At 37.5% G+C, this 23,706-nt stretch overlaps 1 protein-coding gene across 2 annotated transcripts in view; it reads left to right on the top strand.

The window, feature by feature from the left end:
* The first annotated feature begins 969 nt into the window (after nt 1-969).
* ERBB2 (erb-b2 receptor tyrosine kinase 2) overlaps nt 970-23,706 on the top strand; it is a 64,514-nt gene continuing 41,777 nt past the window's right edge. For both annotated transcript variants that reach the window (XM_083377246.1, XM_083377245.1), the window contains exon 1: nt 970-1,186. In XM_083377246.1, the coding sequence (XP_083233372.1) occupies nt 1,105-1,186 (82 nt within the window). In that variant the 5' untranslated portion in view covers nt 970-1,104. The remainder of the gene's footprint in view (nt 1,187-23,706) is intronic.

Raw genomic sequence — 23,706 nt, 5'->3', positions numbered from 1 at the left:
TTAGATGCTTTTGATTTAAATAATGTTTTTGCTTTATATTGCAATATCCTATACAGAAATTAGTCTTCATTAATTTAATATTTGTTATTATTAGGGCTACATAGTGTATTAAAAAAACTTGACTAGGGCAATTTTAATCCCTGGGTGTGTGGTAAAGTGAAAGGTAAAAAAATAGTTAGGTAAAAATTAAAAGGTAAAAACCCAAACTATTCTCTTTATGCAAACATACAAATGCACACACCCCTCAGTACGAGAAAGTAAAGTTTTTATCTTACAGCTTTATTTACTGAAGCTGTTTTTGTATCGAGTGGAAATAGGGGGAAAATAGTGTTGATTTCTTTCAGTCCTTTAGGAAAAAAAACCCTTATGCAAAGATACTCATGCTTTTTATTATCAAATTTAAAAACTTTACAATTCATCTTTCAGTCTAATTTTTCTGATTAATCTAATCAGTTTCTCAAATAGCTTTTTTCCCTCAACTCATTCAAGATTAATACAATCTTCCAACTCATTCAAGATAATACAAGACTAATGCAAATTTAAAGCACTTTACAAATATATCCTCTAAATTTTGGGGCTATTATTTGTTGCTGTAATGCTTTATAGTGCTAATTTGTGCATCGTGTTTTTGTTCTGCAATTTTTTATGGAGAGTGGGCTTAATTCACATATTTTTATGTTAAAGATACGCATTCAGCAGTCAGCCAACAATCTACAAGTTTAAAAAAATTCCGAAGGAAAAAAGAAACTTTGAACTTTAGCAGTACTAAGAGACTGCTTTCTTCCTCTGCTGTGCTTCCCATAGGCATAACTTACGCACGCTCTCAGAGGAACTCATTCGCCGCTCCCGAGGGAATTGGAATCTTTCTCGTGCCCGCGCTCGGCGCGTTCCTGACGTTTAGCGTTGGCGGAGAAAGAAAAAAAAAAAACCAACCCACAGAGGTGGTGACTTTTTTTTTTAAGGAAGTGAAAGGAGTTGAAAAGTTAGGTAGCAAAGAAGTGAGGAGGGAAGCTGGTGGGAATATTTTTGAAGATTGCTGTGGGGAATAACTCCGCTTCTTAGTCTAGAACAACATTATGAGCAGAGGGTTGCAATGATAAAACAATGGGCCACATTTTTTGTCCCTGCTGGCTCGGCATGGGGTTCCTCTTGGTTTCTGTCTGGCCAAGCGGTTCGACTACCGAAGGTAGGTCATCGTGAAAGCTTAGATACTGTATGTGTGATTTGAATCGGGGAAGATTCAGTGGGAGAGGAAACGAATAATAAAAAAAAGGAAAGAAGAGGGAAAGAAGAATTGCACAATAGACAGAAATTTTGCGTGCCAGCTTGTTTCTCTATTTACACTTTCTTCTGTATGAGAGTGTAACTTTACTGTAAGTTTAACGTGTCGGTAAACGGCATGGAACTGCTCAAATACTCTCGTATAGGGGTCAACCGTGAGGGAAGGCTGGGCGAGGCGATTGAGAGAGAGTGTGTGAATAAACGCAACTTGGGTTGTTAAACTCGGCGGGTCTTGTGGGGGCAGGTTTTGCAGATGGGATCTGAGAAGTTTTCGTGGAAAACGAACCTTTCTGAATGCATTTGCCCGTGCTTTAGTTTAACAGAGCAAATTAGGAGAATGCACCGCCAGGCACGGATTACTAGTTTTTCGAGAGGTCGTTTCCCTCATTTTTGGGGTCCGGGTCTATCGTCGATCGGATGTAGGAGATTGTCTTTACAGCCCCGCCCTCCGAGAAAGGAGTTGTTGTTGTTCTGGTTGGTTGTTTTGTTACAACCCGTAGCAGTGATTATGAGCTTGAAGCCGGGGACTCCGGTTGAATTACTCATGAGTTAAATTAGGGGTTAGCTGGATTGCTATACAAAAGCGTATGTGTGAATAAGAGAGAATGTTTCTACCTTGTAAGGAAGGAAGATAAAGGGCTGAAGCGCCCGATGGACGGTTGCGGAAGCGGGTTTCTCCTAGCTTTTGCATATATTCATAAGATATTTAGTCTGTATTAAAATCTCCCTGGGATCCCATTTACTTCGATTATTTTTTCAGAAGGAAGCACCAGTCAAAAATCATTTTACTGTCAAGAAATAATCAGTGGCCAGTAGTTCTAACCGAATATGAAGTTTGGCTGGATCTCACCTAGATTTATAATGGAATCCTAGGCGACTGAAAAATAAGCCACATTGAGTTTCATGGATTTCATTTTTATCAAGGGGGCTTGATAAAGAGCTATCCTGAAGTGTTGGATCAAGTTGCTATAATTTCTAGACAGGATAACCTTAATGATTGGGACTTGTGGAGTAGGAAACATATTATTGGATGATATCAGATTACAGAAAACAAAACTTCTGTATAGATTTCAGAATTGTTCTGTGCTCTTGGTCATAATCCCAGCAGGTATTGTCCACCAGAAATAGAGATGAGCTGCCTGCCATCTGCTTTTGATTATCCATAGTTACATACTGAACATTTTGCTACTTTGCTTTAGCTGCTTTTTAGTGTACCTTTTATGGATGTTTCACTCCCATGTTTAAATGCTGTTCTGTCCAACGCTTTTGGCCTTGGGTTGTTTACATACACCCAGTTTTCTCCCAGTGCCTTTCTTGATCTTGCTGCTCCAAAGAAATTGAATAAGTTAAGGATGATTTGAGAACAAATGTTCAGTTGAATCTGGTTAATAACAACAATTCATGATATGCAGATCAGGCAATTTTGCTGCATATCTTATCTGAATGGGTTCTGTTAAGGAAACATTGTGAAAATGTTATTGGGTTCCTTGAATTTAAAAGGATGAAATTTAGGGATTAATAGGTGATGTCTCATGGGTGAGAGAGCCAGTCAAGCCAGATGGGTTCAGAGGAACTGGGAATTTCTTATCCATCTCCTTAACTGGTATTTTCAGTATCCTTTCCCCCAAGATGAAATGGGTTTACATGAATCAGAGGAGATTAATAGGAATGGTAGACCAAAATATCTGGAAGACACCAGTGTGAAAAACAGTCTATACTGCTGATGTTCTTCAAGTTTTCAATCTGGGGTTTCTTCCAGACCTATTTAGTGTGCTGATAATATTCATGAAAATATCTTCTTTCTGTGAACTTTCTTCTGGGGAAATCAGGCCAATGGTGGAGGAATATTATCTGGTAAATTTCTAAAACTCAGAAAAAGAAAGAATAACACTAAATCACAGAAACAGAAGGAAAGGTTACAGCCTTTCCATAAGGAAGGTGAACTTGTAACTACATTTCACAATCTCAGTTTAATGACTCAATAAATATAATTATGTCTAAAAGCTTTTACTTTTTTAAATAGATACAAATTTTCTTCCAAGTAGTCTTAGCTGAGTTCTCTCTGGAGAACTGAAAGATAAATTTAGGCATTAAATGGAGTACAATACTAATTTTTGCTTGCCTCTCTAGAAAATTAAATTATTTTCTTTCTATCCCACACCCCAAGTTTAAATGTTTACAATTTAAACTTTAGATAGAAAGATAAGTTTTTTAAATGTGTGCTAACTTGAGTTGATAATGATGGTGTTTGAGTCAGAGACGCCAAATTTGATGGCGTTTTCTGGAATGTTGCAAAACATTTGATGTGGCAATAGAAAACAATGCTAATAGCATGCTGTAAATTATGCAGAGAAGGTTATTTTATTACTTTCTTTTGTCACTAGTGCTTCCTTGTTCTGTATTTTTTGATTTAAAGTAGCATATACACTACATTGTTTATTATAGTATTTTAACTTTGGCACTCCACATTTGGGCACAGTTAGATGGATTATTAAAGGGTGCCCACCAGTCCTTGAGTTCGAAGTAATGCTGGCACAAAATTTGCTGATTCAGTTGTCAAGTTCTATTCTGTCAAAATAACAAGGCTGGTGAGTGATGTTGCTCTTATTGATTTAAATGAAGAATGAGGTAAAGAAAGTGATTAGCAGAACTTCTCAGCTTCATTTCTCCTCCTTCCTGACAAGCATTGTAGACTGGCAGGGAACCAACCACCTCTCACCTTCTGCAAGGTGTGGTATGGCAGGATTGGACAAGTGTAGATGTGTGCTTGGAAAGTCATGTTTAGCCACCTGTCAAGTTGCCTGAAGGAAATATTAGGAAATGTCAGGTAGACTACCAGGCTACCATTTTGAACAAGATCTACCATTTTTCTGAAAGAGTCCTAAACTTGATTCCAAGGCTAGCCCAGCTTACAGGTGAAAAGTAGACGTGCAGGAGAAAGCAGACATGAACAATAGCTAAAAAGCGGTTCTGTCCCTGAGGTGGGTAGAGGGAATAGCAGTGCTAGCAGTTTTCCATCTACGTGCCTGGCAACATCCAGATGTAGCCCATGAACAACTATGAAGCTAAAATGGAGAAGACAAGGTGGTGCTGTTGCTCCATACCATCACTACCACCAGGTAATAAAAACAGCACTGCCTTTGCATAGCTGTGTTAGTTACTATTTTTGTTACCTACAGAAACAGCAGAAAGTCTACAATATATCCAATGGTGATAGACCAGCAACTTCTCTTATAAATTAAGGTGTGCAACATAAGAGTAATACTCTTTCAATAAAGTGAAAAATCTATATTTCAGATGCAGGTATGCCCTCTTTCAAAAGATGCTGAACTTGTATTTATTAAGGATCTGGTATTATGAAAGATAGATGTTTCTGCAGATACCAGATATCTTGTCCTTGATGCAGCCTGAATCAAAATGGCCACTGAGGGCAGATCCTGGCAACTGGGATGGAAGGATTTCAGTAGTAACCTCAGTGGCCAATATCACCTGGAAAGAAGCCACTTTTGAGAGCATCAGCAACAAAGGAGATTCACTGGTTGAGATCCAAAGAAAGAGGTCCTGGGGCTGAGGCCTTCCTTCTGATTGCTGCTCTTCCTCATTCCAGCTACATGACAGTGATTTATAGTTAGGAACTTAAGACATTACTTCATATTCAGGCTGGTCTTGCCTTTCTACAAGTTTGAGCATCTGGAAATTTGGGAGTGTACATGTCTGTAAGATTGGGGTGAACCAACCCAGCCTTCAGGCTGGATTTGCACATTGTATTAAGTCATAATTTATTTAACTATGGTTTAATTGAATATATCATAACTTGGTCTTATGTTTATCAGTTTCAAATAAGGCTTGAGCAAGAGCTTTCAATAAGAAAATGTAATTCAAATGTCATATTTATGACCTGATAACCCGGATTCTCTGGCTATATTACTTTGTAGCTTGTTGGTAAAAAATCTGGTATCTGGTAGCATTTTTCTATCAAATTTTACTGAAAGGCATATACTTCCTGAGTTTTTGCCTCCATAATACAGCTTTCTTTGTACAGTGTCTACAGTCACATAAAAGTTTGTTGTAAAGACTACTGCAGTAATACATTTCACAGTCCCTACTGGTGGAATAACATTTTTAAAGGTAAAGAATCAAATGACAATATACTCTGCGAGGCTTTTAATTCTCTATAGTTCTTCATCATGCAAACAAAAAGCCTTGCTTAAAATACCTGGCCTATGGCATCATATAAACTAGTCTTAAGTGGCAGTCTCTCCTTGAGAGCTGTGTGGTTTCTTCTATATACTGACAACAAATCTATACTATATCTGAGAATTACTTCAAACCATTTCATTCGCAGGAAATAATAAGAATAAAACTTCTCTGCTTCTTTTGAAAATAATAGTAAACTTGTTCTACTTCTCTCTCAAGTCTACAAGCAACTTCTGAACTTCTTGACTAGACCCAATTGAATAAATCTGTACTACAATTCAAATCATTTTCAAACATAGGATTCTCGTATCTTTTCTAGATTATCTATATCCTGGAACCAAATGAAATTCCGAATAGAAGCTCTTGTTCTGCAGTCAAGGAGTACAGAAAAGATACTTAGATATTTGCTTAAAAGAAGCTAAAGAGTACTGATCTGAGACAACAATTTGGGAAGATGTTACTTTGGTATTCAATGTATAATATTCTTTCCCACATAATATGCAATCTCCATTGGCCTAACTTGTTGCCAAGGTGACCTTCAAGCCTTCATCGGAAGATTCCTTTGCTTCCCGCTTCATTATACTTCCACAGCAGTTTCTATTAAATATTAAACCAAAATGGTTTTTCACACTAAGAGAAAAGGCTACTTTTGACGTCACTTTTGACGTCACTTCCCCATGACATTTCTCAGTTTATTTTAAAGAACATTTGATGGCTCTGGATGCCCAGGGGCTTTTTTCTGCTGCAAGGTCCCCAAAGTAGAAATGGAGAAATAGAAGCCAACTAGCATCTCTACCCAACTGGAAGAGAGCTTTTTAAAAACACTCTTCTTTCCTTGTTCAGTTGTATCATCTGTACTATTGTAGAGAATATTCAAGTACAAGAGAATATATAACATTCACTTAGATAAATATAATTGTTATAGTATTATGGTAACCTGGAACACGCTTCTTTTGATTGCCTGCTCCTCTATTTGTTCCCATAAAAATGTCTCATTTGGAGAAAATCTATATATGTCATTTCTGCAGAATTGAGGGTGAGGGTAATGGGTAGGTTTCATCTTATTTTAAAGCTATTTAAAGCCAATTTTGAGAAGGAAGGACTCACTGGAGAACAGCCTAATGCTGGGAAAGATTGAGGGCAATAGAAGAAGGGGACGACAGAGAATGAGGTGGCTGGATGGAGTCACTGAAGCAGTAGGTGTGAGTTTATATGGACTCCAGAAGATGGTAGAGGACAGGAAGGCCTGGAGGAACATTGTCCATAGGGTCGCAATGGGTCGGACACGACTTTGCAGCTAACAACAACAACAACAAAAGCCAATTTTGGGCTCATAAATTGTTATACAACAGTTCTCATGTATTTCTTATCTCAAAATGGCAAGGCATTGATATTTGGAAGAGACCTGCAGCCACAGAAATGAGTTTAGGAACTGTATGTAGTCTGAGGTTGCACATTGAACATCCCTGATTATACATAGTTAACATGCAGTGGAATTGCATGTGGGAGGGAGAAGATTAATGTATCAAAATTTGCCCCAACCTGTAAGTGACTGCTTGCCTGATTACAGTGGTGAATAAAATTTTCTCTGAGCAGAATAGCAGTTTTGGAGCAAGTGTGCAACTACCATAGATTGTTTGTCTTTAAATACCTATCTTCCCCACCCCCATACACACATCCCGCACAATTTACAGGATTACTGGAAGAGAAATCAAGGTGCTGCTGTTAATGCATGTGCTATTCTACTCTTTTGACCTTCTCCCAGTAGGTTTATGTTTGAGAATGGGAGTATGAAGCAATGTAAGTGGCCCTTGGGGTGGCACTCAGATTTACAAGACCTGTAGATTCCTGCAAACGGTTTGAAACATAAGAACAGTTCCTGAAAGAGGAAAGGATTGTTATTTCAGAACCTAGCAACAGTTTGTTAATAAGTCACAGCTGCTACTGGTAGGTAATAATGATCACTTTTATCTAGCACTTTTTAAATATTTGAAGTGCTTCAAGATGTTATTTTGGGAAGCTTTAGAAGAAGGATTGGAACTAATACCAGCACCCATATTTAAAGTTACCAAATCTGAACTTTGAAAAGTATACTTTTGGGTGCCATGCTACTGAAGGATTGATACATCTTCGGTCCTACTGGCATACGTTCTGTTACAAAGCTGTAGAGCAGTGTTTTTCAACCTTAGAACTTTTAAAATGCATGGACTTCGACTCCCAGAATTCCAAAAGCAGCCTAAAATTTCCAAGTTGGGAAACACTGCTCTGGAGGGATTAGTCCAAGCAACATTTTCTTTGGAAATTCCTGTGGATCAGTAGGGATGCTAGATGGGAATCTTGATTGACTCAGTTTAGGAAAGATTTTAGGTAGCATCCTTAGCATAGTGATTCAGTATGCGATAGGACATTTGAAAGTTGCAGCTTTCCTATCTTTTGTATGCCAAAGAGGATTATATAATGAGCACATTGCTTTGAATCTGCTGCCTATAAAGTAGCATAAAAATAAAATAAATAATTCCTAATCTATGTAGGAATATAAGTAAGTGATCCTTTGAACAGAATTATATAGGATGATTTATTTTGAGCCCTTGCTTAGTTAGTAGGAACATACAGGAACTTTAGAGCCCAGATCATATATGCTTAGTATCTTAAAAATAACAATGGAGCTGAACTAGGTAACTTTTGGAGCTGTTGGATATGTTTTCTTCCTGCATTGTTTCTTGCTGTATAACTAAACAAGAGTTTAGAATGTTAATGCCTACATGTTCTTTTCAAAAGGAGAAATGTTTCTTGAGTGGGTACATAGTCTCTCCATTTGCAATTTATGCAGATAGTTGAAAATGTGGCAGCTCATCAGACTTCCCAATCAATATTAGAAATATGAAAAACATGAAAGGACATTTTACCATGAATGGACTAGTGAAAAAGAAAAAAAATATGAATATATATTGTGATGTAAAGAATTTTAAAAGTTAATATTCTGATTGAACTAGATTTTTTTTTAATTGGCCCTTATGGATAACCAGTTAGAAAAGTGTTATGGAAGATTGGCTTTGTATGTAGTAATTGCAGCAAGACTGCTATATACACAACATTGAAGAAATACTGAAATACCGACAATGGAGAGGAATAGATTGTGAAAATGACAGAATTTACAGACATGTGAAAACTGTTTGATCAGGGATAAGACAAGTACTTTTATAAATGTTTGGAAGCCTTTGATTAACCTTTTGCTGAAAATGGGAAAAAAAATGAAATGGTGATTTATGGATTTCCTGATTAACAGGATTGAACAGCATAAAGAACCATAATCTTAGGCGGAGGGATAATAATTTACTTTGTAACTAATATAAAGAAGATCAAAAATTGCTTCTTTATGTTTCTCACTCTTTTTCTTTTTTCTTTTTCTTAACTTTTATTTATATTCTTATGTTTATCTTTTATTCCTGTGTGTGTGTGTGTGAATACAATCTTTCTACTAATATGAGTTTAGACTTTTTTAATTTACTTTGAGGAATATTTCTTAATCACCTACTTACCAACCTTGAGCCTTGTTTATTTATTTGCTGTTACTTTATTTTCATTACGGTCCAACCAATGTTAAGAGAATCTTTGAAAATATAAATATTAAAAATTATTATAAGTAAGATGAATACTTATTTCTTAATGGTATGCTAATGACATGGAATGAGAACAATTAAGTTACCTTGTTTTTGTTACAAGTTAAGAATTCTGGCAATAAAAAGGAAGAGAGAAAGAAGGGGGAAAAATCTCTACCTCTTTTAAACACAGCCAAATCCTGCACCTCATAGAGCTTGTTCTTTCTTTGTTCTTTGAATTGGGAATGAGTTGACACACTGCAATTTTAAATTCAAACAGGATAGGAGGAAGAAGGTGCTTTGCCAATGCCATCAAACTTGTACTAACTCTGTTCATGCAGTTGATTCAGGAGCGGATCTTAGGTTCGTGGAGACAATTTATCAAAGAAGTACTAATGTCTGCGGGGAATGAGTTTGGTAAGAGAATACTCAGAATATGACTGCTTATTTGCCAGTCTCCATTTATCTATTTAGCACCTCATACTATTTCAAACAATGTAATAGGTATGAGCAAGGTGCTTTCAATATGAAACGGCCTACTTTGAATTAGAAACAGGTTGTTTTGACCTTTCAAAAGTATTCTAGTAAGATCAGGTCCATTGTTTTGAATCTGAAATAGTTTGCACCACTACTAGATTGGTGCTGCTGAATAGGCAGAATTTAACACATACAATCTCCCCTGGTGTTTGACTAAAGCAGTAATTGGGATCATTCAATTTCTTGCTTGCCCCCATCAGTTTCTCTTGTCTTAATTTGTAAGTTAGTGGCTCCTATTTCTTATTCAACCACATTGAAATGTATATTACTCCAACCACATTGAAATGCTAACTGTTTCAATCTGCATATTCTTCTGAAATGTGCCAGGTTGATTTCAAGCAAAGAAAGAAGAAAAATCCTTGACTATCGTTGTTATTGCTTCCTTTTAATTATCTGACATTTATTTTATTCCTTTTAAGCTATTAAAGCAACGGCCATGAAGCAAAGATGAGATGCAATTTTGATTTGTATTTAATACTCAGATAATATTCCTGCCTTGCATTTAGTTTGTTATTTTGACTAAATGACAGTTTTGATCTAGTCCATGTATAACAATGACAAGACAGCAAAATATAATCTCTCTTTGTCTGTTGTAGGTGATATTCAAAGATGTTTCCAGTTCTTCGAGGTAGACCAGAGCAGGGAACAAATACCACAAGAACTGCAGGAACTGTACTATATTGTTATAGGGTATTAGAATAGAAATTGTAAAATCTGACAGTCTTTATCTCCCTCCCTCTTTTTTAAAAATAAAATAAATCAAGGCAGAGCAATCTTGAGGTGTTTTTTTCTCACCCCCTGTTGTCTTTCCGGGGTAAGCCGATACACGCGAAGTATTAGTAAGACCACACCTGGAATACTGTAGCCAGTTCTGGTCACCATAGCACAAAAAATGTTGAGAGTGGAGAAAATTCAGAGAAGAGCAACTAGGATGATTAAAAGCCTAGAGACTAAAACATACGAAGAATGGCAGCAGGACTTGGGTTTGGCTAGTCTAAAGAAAAGAAGCAATAAGGGTGACATGATAGCAGTATTCCAGTATTTGAGGGGCTGCCACATAGAAGAGGGGGTCACATTATTCTCCAAAGCACCAGAGGGCAGGACAAAAAACAATGGTTGGAAACTGATCAAAGACAGAAGCAACCTGGAATTAAGGAGAAACTTCCTAACAGTGAGGACAATTAACCAGTGGAACAGTGTGCCTCCAGAAATCGTGGGCGCTCCATCACTGGAGTTTCTAAAGAAGAGATTGGACAGTCACTTGGCTGAAATGGTATAGGTTCTCCTGCTTGAGCAGTGGGCTGGACTAGAAGACCTCCAAGGTCCCTTCCAGATTCTATTCTATTCTATTCTATTCTATTCTATTCTATTCTATTCTATTCTATTCTATTCTATTCTATTTATTCTATTCTATTCTATTCTATTCTATTCTATTCTATTCTATTCTATTCTATTCTATTCTATTCTATTCTATTCTATTCTATTCTATTCTATTCTATTCTATTCTATTCTATTCTCCTAACACTTATTGCATATCTTCTTCATACTCCGTGACAGATATAATGTTTGAATATGGTGATTCCATTTAGTCATCATTTATAGGCTTCCATTGGCAGACAAGGGATGGACTTAGGGAGCTAAAGAAATTAGGGTATGATTTACACTGGGTCTGTCCAACAAAGGAGTGGCAAGGTGGCTCAGTGGTTAAGACTCTGGGCTTGTTGGCTGGAAAGCTGGTAGCCTAGGTTTGAGACCCAAGCTCCACAAAATGTGAGTTCCCATCCTTGCCCCAACTCCTGCCAAACTAAAAGTTCAAAAGCATACAAATGAAAATAGATAAATAGGTACCACTTCAGTGGAAAAGTAACAGTGCTACATGATGTCATGCTGGCCACATGACTGTGGAAATGTCTTTGGACAGCGCTGGCTCAATGGCCTTGAAATAAGAGATGAACACCACCCCCTATAGTAGGCAAAGACTAGTGGAGTAAAATCTGATGGACTCCTATATCTTTTTTTTAACCTTTTCAACAAAATGAAATTCAATATGGAGAAAAGTAAAGGTAAAGGTATTACAGCTAGGCAAGAAAAACCAAATGTACAGATACAGATTAGGTGAAACCTGACTCAATGGCAGTAACTGTGAGAGGGATCTTGGAGTCCTAGTAAAATGAGCCAGCAGTATGCGGCAGCAGCCAAAAAAAGCCAATGCAATCCTAGGTTGCATTAACAAAGGGATAAAATCAAGATCACGTGAAGTACTAGTATCACTTTATAAAGCCCTATTAAGACCACACCTAGAATACTGCATCCAGTTTTGGTCACCATGATGTAAAAATAATGTTGAGACCTTGGAAAGAGTGCAGAGAAGAGCAGCAAAGATGATTAGGGGCCTGAAAGCTTATGAATTTATGAAGAATGGTTGCAGGAATTGGGTATGTCTAGTGAAAAGAAGGATTGGGGTGACATGGTAATGTTCCAATATTTGAGGGGTGCCACAAAGAAGAGGGGATCAACTATTTTCCAAAGTATCAGAAGGCAAGACAAGAAAAAATCACTGGAAAGTAATCAAAGAGAAGCAACCTAGAACTAAGGAGAAATTTCTTAACAGAACAATTAACCAGTTGTGGTGCTCCATCACTGGAAACTTTTAAGTGTACAGCTATTCATCTGAAATAGAGGGAGGGCATAAAAAAATGAGATTATTGTGATGGCTATAAAAACTGCCTGAATTTGGGGTGATAAATAATGCAATATAAAAATAAAAAAACACAGAAGACAGAGATACTATAGTATTGGTGTTTGGTTTTTTAATGCAGGAGAAGGAAGAAGTGTAGAATTCACAAAACTAAACCCTGGATCTGTTCTGCTAAAGAAGTCCTAGTCACCAATTATGACACTAATTGCTGCTTCTCCCTTTGTGGTTGTTTGCTGGCTACTTGACTGCAAATCTTTTGCTGAATTAATTTAAAACCAGTTTGCTTGTTTGTCTCATCCAGATTTATTGGTTTGTCCACCAATGCTTATTTCTGTCTTCTCACTAAAAATTTCTTAAAAGTGGGTTGAAGGGTCAAGGGCAGCGGCTGAAGTAATGAAGGGGGATTCTTTCCGGAAGAGGATCTCTCCATTTGTAATGAAGTTAATTTTAACCGGACCTCCTCCCACGCTGCCCTCAGCGCCAGATAAGAGCTAGTAAGGCCCCTGTTCACTTGGGTGGCCAAGGCCTTCAGTTTCTTGTTGCCTGTTGCCAGGAGACCATTGATGGACATACTGAGAATTCCAGCAGCTGGGAGTGCACTTTATTACAGGCTCCTTCAGTTGATTATACTGTAGGAGGGTCTCTGCTGACTTAGATGTCAGAGAACTTTCGATTGGCAGTGGCCTTTAGCTGCAAGACTAGGCCCCATATGTCCTTGCCGTGGGCAGCACCCAAACACTTGGCTTCCTTTGGCCAGAGAACTCTCATCAGCTGATAGTCTTGCCAAAAATACCTGGAAAAAAGAAACAATTTCCAAACTCTGTGAAAGTTCACCTCTGCTAATTAAAGAATGCAGAAAAAAATGGAGATTTTAAAAAGCCATCATGTTGAATAATAAAATAATCAAACTGCTGAAAGACAGTTTTTCCAATTATTCTTGTACTGCAGGTACTAGGTTTCTAGTAGAGAAGCTCAAACTCCTGTCAAATTCAGTAAGATCTCATGTTTCATTCTGTGGGACAATATTCAGTTAAAAATTAAGGCAGTAAAATATTTGATATGTTTAGACAATTAAAATACATTTTGGTCATACTCTAATATACCTACCAGATTCTGAAATCTATGGATGGTGTCATATTGTTATCATTAGGCATCACTGGACATGTGTATTTGGGTAGAGTTGTCTGCTGTTTTTGTTAAAGAGAGGTAACAAAATCTTTGTCTAGCTTCCTGGTCTATATACTGTATCTCCTAAGCCTTCTATGATAGGCCGTATTTATCTAAAGTCTTATGGGTTAGTTTTGGGCCCAAGTTATGGAATGTGTAAAATGAATTTAAACATATGTAAAATATATTTCCACATCTCACTGAATAATCATCGTCTTTTTGTGAGAGCAGAAATATGAGCTTCTTGAGCAGACTATATTCCAGGAAATAGTGAGTGCTCACCTATTTCTTTACCTTGAAATTCTGCTCTTCATAGGAAAAGTAGCTACAGTAATAGCACTTCAAGTATACTTATCCTGTGTCTTTCAACAGCTTAGCAACTCCTTTCCTCCACAGCCTGTACTTGTACATCTAGATTTTCCAGTGGCAACAAGGTTACATAAATTGAGGTTGTTGATCCTAATTCTAGTTGAATCAAGTTGTATGGGCAGAACCAACATTAGTTGGGGAGGTGGAGCATTTTGGCTTCATCAAGGTTACTTCAGAGAGTCACTTTTCCTTTCTAAACATGCTCAGCTTGAAAAAGTAGTTCTGTTGTCAAACTCTGCCAACTGCCTGAGGGATGACGTAAATGCATTATTGATCTGATAGGATAAAGAGTTTAGCAGATATTCCTTGAATATCTCTTCTCTAACCTGGTTCCCCAAAGAGGTGTTAAGCATGAAATTAGAGAAACTGCCTTACAAAATCTAAGAAAAGCCAAGTGCTATGTCTATTTCTTGATTTAAAATGCAGATATTCTGAGGAGTTCCATCTTTAATGGATGTCAACTTTTCTGCCTGGGACTTCAAAGGTGGCAGCCTCTTACTACTACTAATTTCTAGAAGGAATTTTCATTTGCTGGACTTCCGAACAGCAGTTACATGTGCTACAATTACTGCTTTAAGCAATTATTATTTACTATTGGTCATCTCCCCCTTGTTTTTCTTGTGAAAATTTGAAAACAAATGTTGATGAGGCCATAGCACTTAAATTTTAGATGTGATCCACCCATTGAAGATTTAGGCATATTGCACCTGTGACGGAGAAATCCAGACAATCACTAGATAACAACAAATAATTAGAGTGTTTTTTTATACAGTATGGTTGTCTGGATCCTTGGAGTCTCAGAAATGGTCATCCTTTTTGAAATGGAAATTTTTCATCTCTTGATTCTAATATTATGCAGTTAGAACATTTTTTTTCTTTAAACATGTCCAATTCTCAGAGACCACTTGCACAAATCCCTGCAGTTGTCTTGGCAAGGATTTTCAGAAGTGATTTGCCATTGCTTCCTTCTTAGGGCTGAGAGAAAGTGATTGGCCCCAGGTCACATACTTCATGCTTAAGATGTGATTAGAACTCATGACCTCCCAGTTTCTAGCCTATTACTAATAGACAGTATTGGCTCTCAGTTACAATATAATGGGATAAAATTTTTATTTTTATTTTGATAAATTTTCCTTAGCCACAAAATCTCTTACTGTACATAGTTCATGTAAAAGTTATCTGGCCCACTTAAATCATACTTCTGTAAGTATTCCAGTTGATAGCCAAAGTAATAAAAAATTTCCTTAGCTAAGAATATATTCTGTAACCTTGTACAGGTAGTCTTCAATTTATGATCACAATTGAGCCCAAAATTTCTGTTGTTAAGTGAGACATCGTTAACTGAGTTTTATGATCTTTCTTGTCAGAGTTATTAAATGAATCACTGCTGGTGTTAAATTAGTAACACAGTTATTAAGTGAATCTGGCTTCCCCATTGATATTGCTTGTCCAGAAGTCACAAAAGGTGTTTGTGTGACTCTGGGACACTGCAACCATCATAAATATGAGCCAGTTGCTAAACATCTGAATTTTGGTCACATGACCATGGGGACGCTGAAATGGTAGTAAGTGTGAAATAAGGTCATAAGTTACTTTTTTCAGTACCTTTTTCAGTAACTTTGAATGATAACTAAATTAACTCTTGTAAGTCGAGAACTACTTATTACAAATAAACTCAAATTCTTCAACCAGAATTAATGTAGAAGTAATTGTTTTGATTAGCATTATTAATTGTGGTTAAGGATTTTATCACACCCCAAAAGAGCCTTGGTGGAGCAGTGGGCTAATGCCTCCTTAAGTAACACCAGCTGCCTGCAATTAGTGCAGGTTCGCATCCCACCAGGCTCAAGGTTGACTCAGCCTTCCATCCTTCCGAGGTCGGTAAAATGAGGACCCAGATTGTTGGGGGCAATTAAGCTGACTTTGTAATAATGCCGCTTGGGGGTGTGTGTATGTGAAAGCCCTAATAAGCAGGCATATACATAGAATGAAGGCTACTGCTAAGCTTGTAAGCCGCCCTGAATCTTCGGAGAAGGGCGGGATATAAATGGAATAAAAATAAAAATAAAAATGTTTCATTCATTTTTGTTGTTTTGTTTAAAATCTTAAGGTCAGTTAAAATTTAAGAATAAAATATAAATTCAAGTAAAGACTTTCTCACTATTCTTTAAATACAAGTAACTAGTTGCTACTAGCCCCTACAAGTTTAAAAGAAACTTTCTGTGTTTACTGTAGAGCAGATTTGCATAGCTTATTATCCACGTGTGGTTTGAGAAGTCCTCGTGGTTGCAGTTTCATGTACTAATTGTGTTCTTTACTCCATCAACAGTACTGAACTGTTTATTTGTTTATTTTTATCTTGCCTTTATTATTTTTACAAACAACTCAAGGTGGCAAACATACCTAATACTCCTTCGTCCTGTTTTCCCCATAACAACAATTCTGGGAGGTGGGTTTGGCTGAGGGAGAGCATCTGGCCCAAAGTCAACCACCTCGCTTTCTTGGCTAAGCCAGGACTTGAACTTGCAATTTCCTGCCAGCCTGGTGCCTTAACCTTTGTTTACCTTTGTGGATAATTAATTTTACAAATCAGATATTTTATTGAAGTTTCCATTCTTTGTTCTATTATTTTAGATAATTTCCCACTCTCTAACATGCATTGTAAATCTAATCCATTTGCTATTCATTAACCTATGCATTAGTTCCACTTCATCAACTGCTTAATTCTGAAAGTTGGAACTAAGTGAAACTATGTTTTATTTGCCAACTGGAATCCGCCATCAGTATTTATTCTTACTTTTCTAACTGTTATTTGATCAGAAGTGTGACATTTGTTGGAGAAGTTTCTTCTTGGCTGACAATGGCTTTCAGTATTAAAGTGCCCATCCTTGAGAAGCTGAAGCTGATTCTTCTTCACTTTCTCATCTTTCTTGGGAAAGCCTTTATGGGGAAAAAATAAAAGTGGGGGGGGGGGAGAGGGAAGAGGTGAGGATATCCATTCCAAATATCAAGCTTATTTTTATAACTACAGTATGCTGAGTTTTATAACTAACCTACTAATTCTTAGCTAGACATTTTTTCTTCAACAGAGCAAAATAAGGGTCCTTTTAGATTCAAATCCACCAAATAAATTCTATTTTATTTGTATTTACTGGGAATGGTACCTAAAGGAAAAGATGAAAGCAAGGAAAGAAGGAAAAAGAAAACTAAAATTATGAAAAACAATGACTTCTGATCTTCTGTTCAAAAGATACTGACAAACCCATATCTCTCCTCCCTTTTATCTCTTCCAGAAATATCTTCAACTCTGTATTAAATTCTCATCTTTTTGCAATTATTAAATCCATAAATCTTAATTTTGCTTTTTGCTTTTTTTAAGCAAAAAAATCAAATGTTTTCAGACTTTAAAAAAGTACTTGCTTTTTTTCTTTCTGACCAAACAGATATCTTTTGCCATTTCCATAATTCTGACAGTTTTATAATCCCTCTTCCATTGTGCGAATTTCAATATCTTCCATCTTTGTGCATATAATAATCATGCTGTCATTACCACATATAGCATTTATCTTCCATGAATCTTTTCTAATTCAATAATCCATACGCTCCAATAAAAATGTTCTGGTATCTTTGTTTAGTGACTGTTCAAAGTTACAATGGCACTGGAAAAAGTGATTTATGACCATTTTTCACACAACTGTTGCAGCATCCCCAAGATCACATGATCAAAATTCAGATGCTTGGCAAATAATTCATATTTATGACAGTTGCAATGTCCTGGGGTCATATGATTACCTTTTGCAACCTTCTGACAAGGAAAGTCAATGGGGAAGCCAGATTCACTTAACAACCTTGTTACTAACTTAATAACTGCAGTGATTTACTTAACAAATGTGGTAAGAAAAGTTAAGATAGGCAAGAAAATGGTAAGTGAGCACTTACCAAATCACCAGGACCAGATGGATTACACCCCAAGGTTCTCAAGGAACTGGCAGTTGTGATCTCAGAACCACTGAACTCTATCTTTCAAAGATCCTGGAGCACTGGGAAACTACCAGAAGACTGGAAAAGAGCTGATGTAATTCCCATCTTCAAAAAAGGCAGAAAAAATGGATCCAGGAAACTACAGGGCTATCAACCTAACTTCAATACCTGGGAAGATTCTGGAAAAGATAATCAAGCAACAAATTAGCAAATACCTAGAAACAAAGTCATTACCAAAAGCCAACATAGGTTTGTCAAAAACAGATCATGCCAGACAAATCTTATTGGATTCTTTGACAAGGTGACAAAATTAGTGGACCAGAGGAATGCTGTGGATATAATTTACTTGGACTTCAGTAAGGTATTTGATAAAGTGGACCACAACCTACTACTTGATAAGATAGAAAAATGTGGGTTAGAGAGCATCACCACCATATGGATTCGTACTCAGCGTGTGGTCCTCAATGGAACTGCATCTACATGGAGAGAAGTATGCAATGGGGTGCCCCAGAGCTCTGTCCTGGGCCCAGTGTTCTTGAATATCTTCATCAATGATTTGGATGAGGGGATAGATGGGGAATGCATCAAATTTGCAGAAAACACCAAGCTGGCAGGAATAGCCAACACTCCAGAAGATAGGCTTAAGATACAGAAGGATCTTGACAGACTTGAATAATAAAATGAATTTCAATGGTGAAAAAAGTAAGACAAGAAAAATCAAATGCACAGGTACCATATAGGTAGTACCTTACTCAATAGTAGCAACTGTGAGAGGGATCTCAGAGTCCTAGTGGACAATCACTTAAATATGAACCAGCAGTTTGCTTCAGCTGCCAAAAAAGCCAACACAGTGCTAGGCTGCATTAACAGAGGGATAGAATCAAGGTCATGTGAAGTATTAATACCATTTTACAATGCCTTGGTAAGGCCACACTTGGAATACTGCATCCAGTTTTGGTCACCACGATGTAAAAAAAAGGATGTCGAGACTCTAGAAAGAGTACAGAGAAGAGCAACAAAGATGATCAGGGGACTGGAGGCTAAAACATGTAAGGAACGGTTGCTGGAATTGGGAATGTCTAGTCCAGGGGTCGGCAACCTTGGCTCTTTTATGACTCGCGGACATCAACTCCCAGAATTCCCGAGCCAGCTATGCTGGCTCGGGAATTCTGGGAGTTGAAGTCCGCGAGTCATAAAAGAGCCAAGGTTGCCGACCCCTGGTCTAGTCTAATGAAGAGAAGGACGAGGGGTGACATGATAGCAGTATTTCAGTATCTCAGGGGTTGCCACAAATCAAGTTATTCTCTAAAGCACCTGAAAGCAGAACAAGAAGCAACAGATGGAAACTAACTAAAGAGGGAAGCAACCTAGAACTAAGGAGAAATTTTCTGACAGAACAATTAATCAGTGGAACAACCTGCCTCCAGAAACTGTGAATGCTCCAACACTGGACGTTTTTAAGAAGAGAATGGCCAGCCATTTGTCTGAAATGTTATAGGGTTTCCTGCCTGAGCAGGAGGTTGGACTAGATGACCTCCAAGGTCCCTTTCAACTTTTATTTTTATTTTTATTATTGTTGTTATCTATGACAAGAAAGGTCATAAAAGGGGGCAAAACTCACTTAACAACTGTCTCACTTAACAACAAAAATTTGGCTCAGTTGTGAACATAAGTCGAGAATTGTCATATTACTGTGCCTGTAATTTCCCAAATGGGGATTAAACCCTTTTCAATCTAAAACCCATCAATTTAGAGATGCCTACTATACACATGGCAAATTCAGAGATGGGCCTTGCTGTACCTCTTATACCATAATTTATAATAATCATGTCCATCAAGGGCCCTGCCATTGATATCAATTCATTCTCCCCTGTAGCTACAGTTCAAAAAATGATTAATATTATTTTGTGTATAGTATGTTAATTCAGCCCTTCCACTAAGCAGCCTTGCTGAATTGTGCCATTTGTTTACTGAACAATGCAGCTAAGTATTTATACTTTTCATAAAGTCAGAAATCCTAATAAGAGTTTGGTGAGATGGTTCCATACCTAGTATATATGTCAGCATGTATTCCTCCCCTCTCCCCAAATAAAGGATATGAATATAAGTCAGAGATAACTTTTGGTGGCTGGAAGTCTTAGTAAAGGAAGGGGGAGACAAAAATTACAGTGGGAGAGAGGATTATATAAAATAGGGAAGTCAAATTTATAGACGTGAGAGGACTTTATAAGTTACTTACTTTTGCATTATGGATAAAAAGCTGAGCTGAATATGCTAGAGTTTTCTTGATAAATGGTATTTGAAGAAGTATTTTAATTGATCAGGAGTTTTTAAAATGGCAGCAACAAACTATCTTAAATTATATTGTTAAAATGAAAAAGCTCTCCATCAAGTCTCTTATTATATACACAAATTATGAGGACTGGAAACTCAGCTCATTTTTTTTTTCCTGATTCCTCTTGACTGCCCAGCTTAGGTTGATGTATTCACAAATACTAAGGTTGGTTTTTCCCCCCTCTGTGCAATCAGAACATCAGGTGAGGCATAAATTCTTGCCCCTGCCCCATTCCCATGGCCACAAGATCCCACTTGCCCAGCCATTTCATGAATATACATGTGTTCCAGTCCAAGGCACATATCTGAGTGGTCTGACACTGCCTAGCAAGTGATACTGTGGCCCCATATTCAAGTTGTTTTGGGCACCTTGTCATCTCTGTAAAGGCAGAGAACTAACTTCAGTACAATAGAGAGTGCACATTTTTGATTCACCTGGCCCTGGTCCCAGCTACCTGGGAATTAATTTACTCTGATTCAAAAATAGGAAGGAGCCTAGGATCACATGTTCAGAGCCACCAATTTATTAAAGATTGATGAAGGACACAGGACTCAAAACAAGGACAAAGTAATAATGGACTATTTTGAAAAGCTGGGAAGAATATGGCCTTCTCATATCTGGTAAAAGAACAATTCAGCGCAATCAAAACTCTCAGTTCTTGAAAGAGGAGGATGAAAAGGTATAAAGAAGTGTAAAAATATATTTACCAGTTTTTAAGATCTTTAATAATGGATCACAGTCAGGGCTTTTTTTCTCATAGAATGCTCAGAACGGAGTTCCGGCACCTTTTTTGGATAGAGCCTTGTAGGTAGGCAAGGCAGGTTGTATGACACGTGTGAGTTCCGGCACCTTTTTCTTTTACAAAAAAAGCACTGATCACAGTGAACTAAGTAAATGTGTTCTCAGGACTTACGCGGTGTCAGTGCAATTTTGGATAAGGTATCCTGAAGGGAAGACAGAGAATGGCCTATCATTTTAGGGGAAAATGTGGTTTATAATGATACAGGACCCCATCTCTCTGTGTAGGAGAAGGGTCCTATCTCATTCTACCTTCAATAGAAAGAGATTTTCATTTTTTAAAAATCTAAAATTACACATTTATTTCAAGACCTGTCATGTAAGTCAGGAGAGTTTTCAAAAAGTTCCCCCCACCCCCATTCTTTAAATCAGGGCTTTTCAACCTTTTCACCCATTGTACCACTTTTAGGATATGGCAACATCCGATTACCACCAGTCGCATGACCCTGGGACACTGTGATCGTCATAAATATGAATCAGTTGCCAAGCATCTGAATGTAAATCACAAGACCCTGGAGATGCTGCAACATTCCAGCTGATCCTGGTGCTTCCACTCAGCCCTGACAGCCCTGCAGCTCCAGCCATCTCTCTCTCAGGATTGTATGGTGCTGCCACCGGTTCAGCTCATTCCCCTCCCCTGCTACACTTTTCTAGGATGGTTGCGTACCACCTGCCAGATGCCAATGTACCAAAGGTGCTACCCGTAACTGGTTGAAAAGCCCTGCATTAAATGATCTTTTAGATGTTTTCAGAGATCAGAATACTGAAGTTTACTTTGTAACAATATGTTATTTTAAAAAATTCTATTTTATCCTCCTAATCCTTTTTTTTCAAAATAGAAAAAGAAAGAAAAAAGAAAAGAAAAAAACAAAGGAAGAGAGGAACCAGGGCTTTCTGAAAACTGCTAATTGGGAAGGAACACTCCACCGCTCACTCCTGGAGATTATAATGGAAATATTATAGAGTCAAACCCTTTCAATTATACTGTTGGTTACATACCTTAAGAAGGGGATAAGATACTCAGTTTCAGGTCATCAGAAACTACTTTTCTAGATCAGCTGTCCAACATGTACAGTATTGCAGTGCATGTGATGCTTTGTTGTTCCCTAGGAACTCAAGCTCAGAAATAGTTGGAAGGGAGCTACCCCAAAGTAGACTTACAGGAGCAATAACAGAGAGTCCTCATTTAGTGACTACCTTGTACAGCAACAGTTCACAGATACAGTGGTGATAAAAAAGCAACTTTGTAACCTATCCTCACACTTCACAGGTCTCTAAAGCAAAGGAAAATTGAAGAACCTAATAAACATAGTCAAAGTTTCAATCAGAGACTGCTTTGCTTAGCAACCAGTGGCAGTCGCAATGATAATGGCTAAATGAAGACCATCTGTATAGCTAAGCAGATTGCTATCCCAGGACACATCATCTTTTTTTCTTTAATTTTTTTTGTTTATTCAAAGAAGATTAAAATACAAAATATTTAAAAAGGCCAAAAGAATTAAAAAAAAACTACCCCCAAAAATAAAAATAAAAAGTGTCTTACTAACACATTTTTTTTAATCCCATTTATATCCCGCCCTTCTCCGAAGACTCAGGGCGGCTTACAATTTAAAGCACAAATCAATGTGCTTAGCAATAGCCTTCATTCTATGTATATGCCTGCTTATTAGGGCTTTCGCCGCCCCCCCAGCAGCATTATTACAAAGTCAGCTTATTGCCCCCAACAATCTGGGTCCTCATATATACACACACCATCTTCCCTAGTTGAATGTTGATTAATATAGCAATGTTGGCTTGCTACCCTTTGCGAAACAGGCCAAAAGAATTGTGAAACTACTAAATCTACTTATCAATTGTTAGCATGTCATCTATTTATTTATTTATTTTATTTTATTTTATTATATTTATATACCGCCCTTTCCCTGAGGACTCAGGGCGGTTTACAGGGAATTAAAAATCAAAACATACAAAAGTTAAAACCAGTTAAAAAATATTAAATTCACCCTGTACACTTAAAAACCCTAGTTAAAATTTTCTCCTCAGCCTGGGCCCGAGAGCTCGAAGAGCCAGGTCTTCAGGCCCCGGCGGAATGATCGGAGGTCGGGGGCAGTCCTCAGCTCCACTGGCAGCTGGTTCCAGAGGGCAGGTGCTCCCACTGAGAAGGCCCTATCCCTGGGTGTCACCCGCCGGCAATCTCTTACCGGCGGAACCCTGAGCAGACCCTCCCTGTGGGAGCGCACTGGGCGAAGGGCGTTTGATGCCGGCAGCAGGTGTTCCCTCAAATATCCCAGACCCAGGCCATGTAGGGCTTTATAGGTGATAAAGCTATAAATATAAGCTATATAATAACAAAACAGTTAATAGAAAAAGCAATAATATATGAAATATATATTATTGCTTTTTCTATTAACTATTTTGTTATATATATTAAACTGTTAACTTATTGTAATCACCTCATAGAAAATTTACCACCGCTTCAATCCCAAATCATCGGAAATATTAACCCTAATTGGTCCTGGATCAAATATCCATGTTTGTTTCTTTATATCATCTCTGGTCATACATCACTTTTTCAGCACTGTTGAACAATTGCTAAATGTTGTAAGTCAAGGACTAATCTGGATGCAGCACAAGGTTGCTCATAATCTAAGACAGAGAGGAAAAGACTTCCGATGATGTAGTCATTAGTCCTTGACTTACAACTTTTAGCAATTGTTCAATAGTGCTGAAAACAGTGATATATG

This window comes from Vipera ursinii (assembly GCF_947247035.1).
Source record: "Vipera ursinii genome assembly, chromosome: Z".
Lineage (NCBI taxonomy): Eukaryota > Metazoa > Chordata > Lepidosauria > Squamata > Viperidae > Vipera > Vipera ursinii.
The sequence above is the reverse complement of the archived record's forward strand: the minus strand, read 5'-3'. Positions and strand labels throughout refer to the sequence as shown.